This window comes from Papio anubis, chromosome 7, assembly GCF_008728515.1.
Source record: "Papio anubis isolate 15944 chromosome 7, Panubis1.0, whole genome shotgun sequence".
In the NCBI taxonomy this organism is placed as follows: domain Eukaryota; kingdom Metazoa; phylum Chordata; class Mammalia; order Primates; family Cercopithecidae; genus Papio; species Papio anubis.
Window position 1 is genome coordinate 17720405 of NC_044982.1, and position 14494 is coordinate 17734898.

Consider the following 14494-nt stretch of genomic DNA (forward strand, 5'->3'; position numbering starts at 1 on the left):
TTTTACTAAATGAAGTCAACTGGATTGCTGCCAAACAAGAATTTAAGAAAAAAAATCAGCAGCATTATTATAGGCTAATTCCCTGTCTACCAAATGGCATCTTTTTTTCAGACTTAAACTTAAGTCTGTACAGCTAGTGTCCATTTTAATTTTCTCTAGTGTTTGGTATTTAGTAAACACGTATGTTAAACACCATTAGAACTGAGATTAGGAATGACCTCAGCACTTATGCTCAGAGATTTCAGCTAAAAACCTGAGCTAGGCTTAAACCAGTTTCCAGAAGATAAGTGCTCCTGTCTCTGAATTATTGCAAGCTCACCCTCAAGGTTTATATACTGAAAAGGTCATGGACACCTTCCTTTATTTTTCTCTTTCTCTTTTTCTTCCTCTCCTTCTCTTTCCCTTTCTCCCTCTCCCTCTGCCTCTCATTTTCTCTTTAATTTGAAGGAGCACTTAATCTTTGAGTAGTAATAATTACTAATGTAGTTGGCATGCTGCTATGTGGTTTGAGTAATCCTTATTGAGATGCCTGATAAATTACTAATTAAGAGTACATAATTTTTATCATTTTTTGACAGTCCTAAAAAGCTACAAGGATAGAAAATTATTTCTCTGAGAATAGTCCAAGCTAAAAAAGAAAAAACTACGTACATATACAGATGACTTCTTAAGCTTCATTCTACAAAGATGATGCTGCATAACTGCTTTCTTTGTTATAAATTACTACTCTTTATCAAGGGAAAAGAGTTTCCTATAACAATGGTATATGTACTTTATTTCTGACTGACTTTTCTTAACTCAATTAACTCAAAGACTAAGAGTAATTTTACATATTAAACATTTCCACTTCAATAAAGACGGCCTTTCCTTCACAAGTTTTTATTCATTTTCTAATTTGTCATTATCATCATACATGTAATATTACTTTATAACTCAAAATCATTTTAAGTACATACCTTTGCCAACTTAGGTTTCTGGGAATATTTTGTTAAATTCAGTCTAGATAAATTTATAAATGGTCCATCAGGACTTGTAAGCATGGAAGCCTACAGAAGAAAAACAATAGAACAAGAGATCTGAAACTTTCTCTTGAAACATAAACAAGTTTAATATGCATAAAAATATAAAAGCAACATAAAATAAAAACAACCACCTTCAAAAATCTTCCATATAATTCTCCACTATAACAACAGGGGAAAATGATGTACTAATGTATAAAGCTACTTTGGTAATACCAAAGTCATACAAGGCTATGGGAAAGCTGATAGAATTTACCGTTCCCAGCCTGACAAATCTTCCGGAGGAGCTGGTGATAGGGCGGGCTGTGTAGGCGGTTCTGGGGGTTCTGATGGCCTGTTCCATAGTGCCTGGCCTTCCACTCTGTGTGCTGGGCCTGAGGAAACCTGTAATGGGTCTTCCAGCTTGTGTGATTGGCCTGTGAAGATTATAAATTGTTATAATACACAGAAGATCATTTGAGGAAAGACTTTCTCTCATACAGTCTGATCAACATTTAGTGGCAGAGGATACGAAGCAGAAGTACATACCTAACGGCCTGACTAGATCCTCCTGTCTGATTAGTTCCAGGGAGTTTCAAAGACGTTCCAGGGCCTAGGAGACAGGATGGCTAATTCAATTTATATATTATCAATTAATCTGTAAAAACTGTAAGCTAATACAGTTTTCAGAACTGTGCTGGCCTGGTGAAAAAGACATTAATAGCAAGAAATATATTTTAGGGAAATGTGTTTTAGACTAATATTTAATGAGTACCTATCATGTTACTTATGTCATCACATTTAATCTTCACACTAAGTCTGTAAAGCAGGTAGTATTAACCCATTTAACAAAGGTTCACAGAATTAAATAAACAGGTCAGCCTATTAGTAGGGCTGGGATTTAAACTCAAGACTAACAGGCTCCAAAGTTCAAAATAATGGTTCTATCCTCATAGTTCAATTATTTCTCATATAAACTTCTTCCAATAAAACATAATTTATTCACAATATCTAGAATTTAGATATTTTAACTCTAAAAGAACAAAATAATGGTAAAGAAAGACATTTTAACATAAAAATATGTATTTTTTTTCTCAATTTCTATTTGAAGGTTTAAAATAGCTATTACCTTCCAAAAGATATAAATGACTAAGAACTATAATTACCAGCAAGACCACCGAATGTCCTGGTTATCATTCAATACCATTTTTTTTAAGGCTAGTCAAGTGAAGCAGTGGGAGTGGAGAAGGAACAAAGAAACCTATAATGGGTTGTGATCAAGTAGTTGTAAACACCACTGCACTCGGACCAGCCTTTATCCAATACCATTTGTACCACCACATCTGCAAGCTGGGGACTGTGCCTCTGGGTCAATCCCAACAGACACTCACAGCCCAGCATATCACCTCATTACCTCACATTATGACTTAGAGCAAATCATGCTCAATTATAACAATAAACTGATGTTTTCAAAGGATCTTTTTTTAAAGTCCTCTTAGAACACCTCTGTTGTTTGGATACTTCCCAGATAAACAATATTCTGATATATTAGACAAGTAGTTCAAATAGAATGTATTTTTATAAATTTTTTCCATATGATCAGCAGTTGAACATAGATATAAATTATTTCTAAAATGCATAATATAGCTTGTATTAGAAAATTGTTATACATCAATCTCATACCTTAAGTTTAAGATAACTGAATTGTGGGGAAAAAGCCTTTGTACTATAAGGCAGAACAGAAACTATTTACTCGAAGTAATTTTTTTTCATCATTTTTGTTTCATGTATATAATGTTTCTATATATAAAGTGTAGAAATACATAGGTATATACATATATCCCTCTTATACATAGTATTCTTCCTCTCAATGGTATTTCATTAACTTAACTGAAAACCCAATACTTACGTGGAACTTGAGCAATAGCATTTTCATCCAGCATCATTTCTGCAATTCCCTCCTGATCTACATCAATTTCATCTATGTACACCATTTCTGTTAGTGCTCTTGCTTTTAAGATCCAAGCTGCCTAAAAACCATGGATAAATAAAACACACATTAAAATAGCATTAGAAATACTACACGGCTTATAGAATAGCCATCCTTCATTGTTGTTATTTCATTTTGTATTAAACATGTTCACCTCTTGCTACGTTATTCTAATTTAAAGGGCCATGTCAAAAACTAATACAAGAAGGCATTATTATTAATGAAGAAACAACCCACGCATCAATTACATAGTAAATAAAAGTGGGGTAATTACCTGGTAGTCTTCTAACACCCCTTTTTAGAAATAAAAAGATAGATCTTTAGAGAAAATTTTACCAAAATAATAATTGGAAAACAAATGAATAAAGCTACAACCACACTGTTCTTTCTGCCTTCCTTCTTGAAGGTCAAGTCCTTTATTATAAAGCCTTCCCTGAGGTTCCAGTTCTAAACCTATTACACGCTCTTGTCTTTCTCACAGAGAGTTCTCTTTATGCCTCTATTATTGCCCACTTAACTATATTTGAAAAACACTCTATTTATTTGGGTATATGTTAGCTCTTCCGTCCCCAGAATGCAAGCTTTTATACCTTCTTCACTTTGGAATTTTCCATAATATCTGTGGTTTTTGTAGACAGTAGGTATTCAAGAAATGTTAGGTGAACTGAACTAAGATCAATTTACCCAATTTCAATAATGAAACAACACTGGTTGCTTTGTGATCTAGTCAGTAGAAAACCTGCTAGATAATGAAAAAAAGGGAAAAGGTAATTAAGAAATATAACTGGAAAATATTTTATCAGCCTTGCTTTACTTTGAAAAATTCAATGTAAACATGTACACAATTAAATTTCTTATTAAACATATGAAATTATTTTACCTGAAATTTCTACCTTTCCTTTACTACAGAATAGAGGCAGAAAACAATAAAGCTTGGTGTCCTGTGGAGGATTTGAAAAGAAGGCAACTCTTGAAGCTGCAGCACAGAAGTGACTCTAGAGCCTAAAGGAAGTAGCAGCAAAGGAAATTTGGGGAGGGATTAGGCTCAGTATACTAGGAATATATGGCTGTGAAGCAGGCTCAGTGAAGGCCAAGGGACTGGAAAGGAACAGGTGAGAGCTACAGGAGGTCCAGAAAGTTCCCACGTAAAGAACTCAAGATGCATTCAGTATGTATATTCATTGAGCACCCCCTAATGAAATACCATCAGGCTAGGTTCTGAGAAGGAAACATGAGAAGATTAAAACACGGATCGTAATTTCCCTGAATACATCACCTATTGGATGAAATGACAGGTGACAAGTGTGTGATTTTATAGAAGCTGGAAAGCAGAGATCCTTTTGTGAGCTCAAGTAATTGGAATGCACACTATGAACATTTTTTTAAAAAGAAAAAAAAAAGAATAACGTCATGCGTTCATTTTAATGAGGATAAAGATGGCTGCCTCTACAACATATTTAGGTTCCCAAAGTGAAATTACATTTGGTTAGATGATTAGCTTTTGGCTTGCACTTTTCTGCTTGAGGTTTACCGGATTATTTAAAAATTTAGAACAAAGTGTTTCAAATGTTATGTATGAATTTAACACAATTGGATGAGTAGAATATGGACTCAAAAAACTAACTTATTTGTAAAAAAAATTTTTTTAAATTCCTACTGGAACTCCAATTGGAACTGTGAGAGCCACCAAAGTATAGAAAAAAAAATCTCAGGTTTTCACTCATCAAAGATCAGGAACAATACCATATGTATACAACTGCTCCCAGGCGTTGCGGAAGTCCTCAATGACTTGGGCTTATGTTCTAATTTAACTTTAAAGATGGAAATAGGCAATACTGATTTATATTAAATCTCTACAGGTCATACTGCCCTGCAAGTATCTGACAGCTTTGATTTTTCAAAAGAGCATTCTTCGCTCAGCACTCTCTGGTGGACAAGAAGGACTGCAGCATTTTCTGCTGGAACAGCAAAGCACCACATGAGCTCTGCTTGTTACTGCCATATTACTAGGGAGCACCTACTGCATGCTACATCCTGGGTATACAAAGAGGAGTATATCAGAGTCCTAGTTCTAACTGGAAAGAATTTCCATGTAATGGGAAAAATGTAATAACAAAAACGAAAAACAAAAAGAAGTATGTGATAGAACAGAGGAAATGTGTCCAGCTACCTGGGAGTGGAAGGAAGGGTAGAAGTGAAGAACTGGGACCAGTGGACAGCCAAAGTGGACAATAGGCAGGCTAGCTAGAGAGCCTATGGCATGTTTGGAAACTCTAGGAGAATTGAAGAATCAGGGAAGAGGTCAGAGAAAAAGTCAGGAGCCAGGTGATGGATCCTGTATGCCACAGTGAGGTATGTAAATTTTTATTCTGATAATGAGAAGCTAATGAGGCTTCAGAACTATGATTTGGAGTCCTACCTAAATCAAGCTTGTTTATTTATTTATTCATTTACTTTCTGAGACAGAGTTTTGCTCTTGTTGCCCACGCTGGAGTATAATGGCACGATCTCAGCTCGCTGTAACCTCTGCTTCCTGGGTTCAAGTGATTCTCCTGCCTCAGCCTCCCAAGTAGCTGGGATTACAGGCACATGCCACCACGCCCAGCTAATTTTCTGTATTTTTAGTAGAGATGGGGTTTCACCATGTTGGTTAGGCTTGTCTTGAACTCCTGACCTCAGGTGATCCACCCTCTTTGGCCTCCCAAAGTGCTTAGATTACAGGTGTGCGCCATCACACCCGGCCTTAAGTCAAGTTTTAAACATCAAGTTTTATCATTATAGTAGCATTTAGCATTTATATAGTTGGTTATTAATATATTTTACTTTTAACTATTTTCAAGTTCATATTGTTATTCCATAGTCCAATCCATCATGATTCTTGACATCCATCCCCCAACTGACCTCTTAAATATTAAAGAGTTACAGATTTTTTATATTAGGCTAAGCAAAATATAGAAAAGAAAATCCACTCTTCCTTCCCTGCAATATGAATAAATACTTCCGAAATCAAAGTCAAATAGGAATGTTTTTTTGAGACAGGCTCTCACCCTGTCTCCCAGGCTGGAATGCAGTGGTGCAGCCTCAACCTCCACAGTTCAGGTAATCCTTCCACTTCCCACCTCAGGTCTCAGGTTCCAGAGTAGCTAGGACTACAGATGTGTATTACCAAACCCAGCTTTCTTTGTTTGTTTGTTTGTTTGCAGAGATGGGATCTCACTTTGTTGCCCTGGCTGATCTTGAACTCCTGGCCTCAAGTGATCCTCCTGCCTTGGCCTCCTAAAGTGCTGAGTTTACAGGTGTGAGCCACTGCGCCAAGGCTAGGAATATCTTTTTAAAAATTTTATTCCATAAGAATCCACTCTTTCAAAGAGATAAATAAATATTAATTTAATTTGTAAAATATAATTCTTAAGAAACAATGGTATGAATTTTTGATATTTACAGCTCTAGAATAAAATCTACTTACATTATTCAATTTTAAATTTTATCAGTGTTTGAGAAAATTAATCTTCCTGAGTTCTCTTCTGTTCTAACAAAAAATGACCTTGAAAATCACATATCACTGCTTGATTAAACATCAGACTGTTTTCAAAGAACTGCTCCTGGCAATGTGAACAATTCTTGAGATTTTAATGAAAACAGCAGATGGAGCTTTGGCTTTAAAAAAAAATAATTTTTTTTTTTTACTTTGGAAACAAGCCAAGTATGTTTTACAGTCCTAAAATCCTCTGCCTGCTTAAAAAAAAAAAGCCAAAAAAAAATTTAAAACTAATCAGTGATGAAAATAAAATGAATAACAAAGCACACACAGTAACTCCAAACTACCCCTTGAAACTAAACAAAAATATAAAGTTGCCTTATCAGATATGTTTACTTATTAATAAATGGGAGAGTCACATAGTTTAAAAAAATAGTTTATGCAAATTTATTTAAATATTTATGTATTAGAAGCACCATAATATCAATAAAAATAAGAATTGATGCTTTAGGAACTCTGTTTTTTAAGGGAAAAGCACAGATTCCCCAAACTAAATGAATAATCGTATCAATTTTTCCCTTTATATCTGTGAAACACAATCCCATCTCATTCACCAACTGAGTTAGTCTACAGGACATTACTCCTGAGGCAGATACTTGCCAGCAAACATCAGGAAAATATTGACTCACTCATTCCATCCACTGTGACATTAGTTCAGTTTTAGTTATAAAAATAAACATATGAAGGGCTTAAAACTCTGCTGACTGAGCAAAGCATGTTTAAATTATTCTGTTACTCTTAATACAGAATGCAAGGCCAGTAGTTTAAAGCATGTAAGAAACAATTTTAGGTTATTATTAGAATAAGGCTATGAAAGGAACAGTCTGTCTGACCTGATTTAAACATCATAAGACTCAGTAACTATTGACACTCTGCCTACTCTATGAAAATGAAAACTTAGGCACAAGATACTGAACTGTTATTGTATATAGCCTCATTCCTTTTGAAGTTGTAACAATGTGTAAAAATAAGAAATTCCAAAAGTGTAAATAGTAAGGCCAAAAGAATCTAGTCAGCCTTGTTCCCTTTTGTATCATCATACAGTGGATAATTAAGTCTATACAAACAGAACTGGAAAATAATGCCAAATACAGATTTTTCATGAAGTCCCTGTGCTAGTTTAAAGCTCTTAAATGCCATTTATAGTTTTAAAACCATTCCTGCAATGCAAATTTTTGATGTTTTAAATTTTAATCAAAATCTTCCAAATTTTCTGAGAAAAAAATCCATAGTATTTATAACTTTGATCCTTCTTGAATGACCTGTACCAATATTATGCAAAAAAAATAGTTTTGCCCCATCTATCAGTTTGAAAATCAAGATTATGAACATTCAAAAGACAAACGTCAGCCTTTTAAAGAACACAGTGCCATATTTTAACCTATTTACAATGTGTGTTTAATACTACACAAGCCTCCATAAGAGTACTTTGTAAACTGCTTTCTATTCTAAAAAGTTTGCTGATTACTCATATGAACCCCTAATAAGGTTCAAGTCTTTTATTTACCTAAAGAAACCCTGTTAACATTCCATCTCCCTTGGCAGGGCAAACATGGCAACATTTAAGCTCTCTGATTTATAACTCTGCACAACTTCTCTCCTTAGTCCCAGACTCATTGGCAACTCTCTTGGACTAAAAGTATCACTGGCCAGGTGTCCCCTCCTCTCTCCTAGGGCTTCCTCCCAATTCATTCCCTTATGTCTTATCCAGTTAGCAAGCCTCTAGCTGCCTCCCATCCTTACCCAAACTGATTTGGTCAATGTGACTGTCTGGGCAGTGTCCTTTCCTTCCTCCCTCACCGTGGCAGGCTCCTCCCTTTTAGAGCCACCAGGTCAGTTAAAACCAAGACCTTCCCAAGCAGAGTCCACCCTTGACTCAAGACATGCCATCCCATCCATCACAGTCTTTCAGACATTTGTCATTCCACTGACTCTCCTACTCCCTTTCTAAGCCCTTGGTTCCCCTCACCTCCTTCTTTATTTTTCTTATGCTTCTAATCCATCTTGGTCATTTCCATTTAAGCTCCAAGTCCCAACGAATAGAGCGCATTATTAGTTCTACAAGGCTATCAATATACACAAAAGTATTGAAAATATAATCATTTATTTACATAAGAAGGCACAGATGTCTGATAGATATGGCTAATTTTATAAACCCACAGGAAGATATGCAGCAGATTTTCTAATCTATAGCAACAACTAAGCAATAGCAATTAAAGAATTCTCTAAACTAAAGGTTGCAGCTAAACCTTTCTTTACCTGATGCACTGGCAATTCAGGATCTGGTTCCTGGAAAGCATTAAGAAGGCAGTAAACAGTTTTAAGAAATACAGTTTCTAAAATAAAAAGTCTTAATGACCAGTCAAGTATTTGTAGGTGAACTCTAACTCATTCAATAAAAATCCAAAAAATTAACTTTAGTCTTCCTACAGAAGTGTTCTCAAGAGTTGTGTAAAATGAATACACATTGAAGAATGCTTAAATTTTCAATGATCGGAAAATTCTAATTAATCTAACCTCAATCAAAGTGCAAAGAGAAGATACTTTACTTATTTAATGAACACACAATATATCAGAAATTAAGAATAATTTCATAACTATACCAAGGAAATATCTCCTTTTATTCAAAAATAAGTTCATGGTGGTTAAAACATTCAGACTTTAATCACTTAAAGAGAAGAAGGAAAATCACACAATACAAACCCTTGTATTCCTCATAAATACAATGGGATTCATGACTAAAAATAAGTTAATTCTGACAATAATATCCTCCAAGAAATGTTTATAAATAAACTACATAATATGCATTAGTGTCAGATGCTGATAAATTCAGCTTCTGAGTTTTTCTGTACAAATTAAATAGAAATCCATTGGTTTAAAAAAATCAGACTTATAACAAATTTATTTATAAAACATCTATACTTACATGTCTGTCTAGTCAGCAGCATCTGTTGAGTACTTAATCTGTTTTACTGGGGAAAGTACTAAGAAACAGAAAAAGGAAAGAAGATCCTTGCTTTCTACAGCTCTAAATCCAAAAAGAACACCTCAAGTATTTTTAAAGAATATATTACTCTTACAAGCAATGTGCAAACCATATGGTCACCATGCAAGGACAGGCAATTTATTTAACATGATAAAATGGTAGGAACATGAGAGGAAAAGGTTAAGTTAGGCTAGAATATGAGGGCCCCAAAGGATGGGAGTTACAGAAGATGTGGCAATCAACTGAACCGAACACAAAACAGCAACTAGAGAACACATAGCAATTGGAGGTTTTCAACTCCAGTGCGCCTACCAAGGATGTGGAAAAAGTACAGATTTCCTAAACACAATCCAAACTTAAGGAAACACACCAATCCAGGGAATGACATGCCAGATGAAAGAAGTAAGGCGTTCTTTCTTTCTTCTATTTACTAGTATACATATCTCTATAGCCCATTATCTCATTTGAGTCTCATAACAACCATCTGAGGAAAGCAGGGAAGTATTATTATCTACTTTATAGATAAGGAAACAAATTCAGAGACGTTAAGTAATTTAAGGTCATACAAACGGTTGAGGGAATCAAGTGCTCCTTCTTGCCAGTGCCTCTTGGAGACTTAAAAAAAAAAAAAAAAAGAGTTGGACATAATAAGGCAGGAATGAAAGGTAAAGTTTAGGAGAGATACAAGATAAATCCAATACATTATAGAAAACTGGGGGAGAAAGTTTACTGGAGGTGATTGTAGACAATGCTTGAAAAGGAAAAAACAGCTAAAGGAGACAGAAGCCACTGAAACTGGATGCTGTGATTTGCCAAGGGCAGGTAGATTCCTCCAGTGACACAAAATGAAATCACTAGTCCAGCCTCAGAGGATTTCTGCTCACTGAGGAAGGTCTTCACGATCTCTCTGTCTTGTTCTTCTGGCCTTCAGGGATACATTTAGGGCTGATCATGTGGATGAAGAGTATGCAGGGAAATTATGGGAAATCATCAACATGAAGGTCAGAGGAGAAAATGAGAGGCCTCATGAGTAGGGAGGTGCAGAGACAGGTGAGGGATTGCGTTGATGGAAAATGGAGACCAGGCCTACGTGGGTACAAGGCCGAGAACACATTAATTTCACAACATTCTAGTCAGGGAGGCATCTAAATTACAGTACAATGTGTCAAACACTGTACACACATTATCGTCAAACACAGGTGACTTAGGTGAACAAAAGAAAAGCAGAAGACATGGAAGATGAGAGAGTCAGAGAAGGGGGAGATTATTCTGGAAATTATTGAGTGCCAATGATTTGTGAACTATATTTCAACATCCTTTCACCATCCATTTCACTGGACATCTTCCTCACAAATGCTTTCCAGATTCCCAGCAATCCTTTAAGAAAAATATAGATGACAGAATCCTGCATGCAAATATCTGTAAGTGTACAGACAATAGCAGCTAACATTTTTTTATCACTTACCACATATTCATGAGCCTTATAACAACCCTCTGAGATATAGGTATATTATCATCACTATTTACAAATGAGAACACTCTGAGAGCAAGGTCGTGCAGGACCTGTGAGCCCCAAAATTGGGGCTTAGCCCAGGAGGGTACTTGGCTTTGCCAAGGAAATAATTGTAGGGTGAATCAGTGGTATTAGACAGCACTTTTATTGACTGGTACTGCTCCTTACAGAGTAGGGCTAACTCATAGGCAGTATGGCCAGAATCAGCAACTATGGGCTTTTGGCAACTGTGTTTATACTCATGAAAACCCACTTTTGGCGGGGCGCAGTGGCTCAAGCCTGTAATCCCACCACTTTGGGAGGCCGAGACGGGTGGATCACGAGGTCAGGAGATTGAGACCATCCTGGCTAACACGGTGAAACCCCATCTTTACAAAAAAATACAAAAAACTAGCCGGGCGAGGTGGTAGGCGCCTGTAGCCCCAGCTACTCAGGAGGCTGAGGCAGGAGAATGGCGTAAACCCGGGAGGCAGAGCTTGCAGTGAGCCGAGATCGCGCCACTGCACTCCAGCCTGGGTGACAGAGCGAGACTCCATCTCAAAAAACAAAAAACAAAAAACAAAAAGCCACTTTTAATTACATGCAAATTAAGGGGTGGGCCAATGCAAATTAGGGAACAGGTTATTTAGAACTTTCTAGGAAAGGGGCAGTAACTTATGGGTTGTTGCCATGGAAAGGGGTGGTAACTTCTGGGTCATTGCCATGGCACTTTTAAACTGTCATGGCAGCTGGTGGGAGGGTGTTCTGCTGATGAGCAGTGAGGGCAGAGAGGGGTCACTTTCCTTGCCATCTGCTGGTTTCTTCACTTTATCCTGTCTAGACCAGATCCTGTTTTGGTCAGCAGTGTTGTGACCAGAAGACAAGTCCTGTTGGTCTCTTACCTCAAAGGTATAGAGGCAGTATTTGAACCTAGACACTCTGGGTCCAGAGCAGGACTCTGCTGAGTATGTGGGATGACAGCAAGGATGGAACACAGACTACCGTAGGATGTGGAGAGACCAAGGACAGGCATGGATCTCTGGAGATCCATCAGGAGCAGGACTATGAAGGAAAAGAGTCAGAATGTTTTAATTTGGAGATAGGGGAAAACTCTTTTTAAAAAATCACTGAGCCTTTCCTCTTTGGGTCTCTCTCAGTCATAGTCTTGTGATTTAAATTAATCCACCCATGCAGCTTCACTTATTCTAGCAAGCGATTTATACGGGTATCAACGCAGTTGAGCAGAAAGCTCCAGGCTTTGCTGTAGAGTCAGAAGACGTGGGCTAGGCGTGATCCTCAGGGAGCCACTTAGCTGCATGACCTTGACAAAGTCATATAATCTACATTACCTTCTCAAATTAAAGCAATAGTACCCACCTCACAGGAGAATCTTAAGGACTAAGAATAAAACCTTGCGTTTTTAAGAAAACTTCACAACTTTTAGAGTTCTTTCACATATATTATCATACTTTTTCAAGTATAAGCTTAACAGAAGCACCAAACCATCTATTACTCCCCCTTTCAGAACACAGAACTGATGGAAGATCAAATTAAAACTTCCTCTGACTCTCCCTCAAAGTAGGTAACAGGACATGGAAAGTAGAGTGCCACTTCCTAGAACGAGAAAATACCCATTAGCATCAACTTCAAGTCACATCTGTTTGCTTCCTTCCTTCCACCCTAGGGTTCAGCATTTTCTTAGCTTGTTTCTGTTACTTTAGGGAATTAAATCGCCAGATAATTCTGAATGCAACTTTCTAATTACCACCAGTACTTATGCTGGCTAACGAGTCTCCTCAGCTCCATGCTTAAATTGCCGAGTCATTATTCAAAATTTAGTAATAAAAGAAGGGCGAAAAAGTTTAAGAGAATAGAGGAATTGATGGATTTCAGAAGGTTAGAGAGATCTAGTGACCACACAGCCAAGTGGGAGTGTAATCTGTGTAAGTCAGCAGGAATATAAATTCATAAAATGACCTGCCCCACAGTGTATACAATCAAAGGATTAAGTCTGGCTAAGTCTCCATGGCTCCAAAGAGGAAACCAATTAGATAATCACACGACATGTTCTTTGGCTTGGATCACCAGATCACCGTCTCAACCAACTACTCACATATAGCTCATTGGGGAGCCCTGGTTTCATATCTTTCATCTAAGCCAGTCATTTTCAGCCATTTCTCCTCCTTCAAACCATTTACAATAATAACCCCCTCCTCTCTGTAACATCTCTCATTATAAGCAGAGATTGGGGCAAAGCGAGAATGTAAGTTAGAAAAAAGTCTTTCTCCCATTCTGATACACAGTTCATGGGTCCCACCCTCAGAATCACCGATTTCAATAATCTGAAAATCTACCAGACACCTACCCCATTAATGAAAGCATATTGTCTTTTAAAAATCCCACGGCCTGAAAAACCTTAACGTTTTATTAACTGTTTAATTATAATGGAGCTAAAAACCAGGACTGGTTTTATTTAAAGCCATGAATCTGACATATGGAACACAAAGAACAGTAAACAGATTAAGCAACTAATCAGGATGACGATCAACATGAGTCGCAGAAGCAAACGTTCGCTCTAGGTCACAGTGCTGTACGGAGAGGACTGTTTTGCATTTCCTCTTTTTATATCTTACAACTTTTAACCACTTTTTCAGTCACAATTTAAAGAACACTTTGAAAAAGATAAAGCTTCTCTATGAATTGGTTATTCCTACTATATTTAATCAAAAAAGGGAAATTATAATAAATTAATCAGTTATCTTTCTTTCTTTATTCTTAACAGATCTGAACTTTAATACCCTTCATGCTTACAGATCCTGGCTGGCCTCTGTCCCTCACTATTCTGCATCTAGAAAAAGCAGTTGAGAACCCATGTTCTTCAAGAACAATTCCCCATTACCAAACACCATATTATTATATTTAATCTACCCTTCAGTTCTTTTGTAGCCAAATTAAAATGTGTTACTCTGAAGAAACAAGCTATTGCATGGTACATCATACCTCTCTGGCTAGCCTGACTATCAAAAATAAAATCCAGAAATCCTAATAGAAAATACAAGGCAATAATTCAAGACTTTTGATGATTCTACACCAAAACAGTATCCCTTAAAGGTGAAATAAATGCATACAAAATAGTCTTAGAGGTGGGCTTCATCTCAGTATGCTAATGTATCAGGACCAAAATGTTCTTTTTGAAGCTCCCTGGACCAGCTTATAAAAAGATTAACAAATAACAAATCATTTTTGAGAGGTTTTACGCATCTGGGAGAAAAATAAACAAAACCAAAAGTGAAAAATGACATCATTAAAAACAAAATATATCTTTTGTAATGGCGAGGGGAAAATGTAAGAGCAAAAACGAATTCATTTGGCACTCAGAAGAAATATTTTAATTTCTGGGCCCCTCTATGTGTCCAGGAGTTTCAAAGTCACTCCATACTATAATCAGTTTGGTGGCACAGAACAGTAATTCAAACAGTTACAGAGGAAA

At 36.6% G+C, this 14494-nt stretch overlaps 1 protein-coding gene across 6 annotated transcripts in view; it reads right to left on the reverse strand.

The window, feature by feature from the left end:
- TTC8 (tetratricopeptide repeat domain 8) overlaps positions 1–14494 on the reverse strand; it is a 65954-nt gene that overhangs the window by 36080 nt on the left and 15380 nt on the right. For 3 of the 6 annotated variants that reach the window (XM_009212108.4, XM_009212107.2, XM_003902146.4), the window contains exons 2-5: positions 2908–3028; positions 1548–1611; positions 1276–1435; positions 957–1046 (exon numbers count right to left, since the gene is read on the reverse strand). In XM_009212108.4, the coding sequence (XP_009210372.1) occupies positions 957–1046; positions 1276–1435; positions 1548–1611; positions 2908–3028 (435 nt within the window). Of the gene's footprint in view, positions 1–956; positions 1047–1275; positions 1436–1547; positions 1612–2907; positions 3029–8785; positions 8816–9452; positions 9511–14494 lie in introns of all 6 variants that reach the window. The other 3 variants (XM_003902147.4, XM_009212110.3, XM_009212109.4) reach the window with 2 other exon arrangements.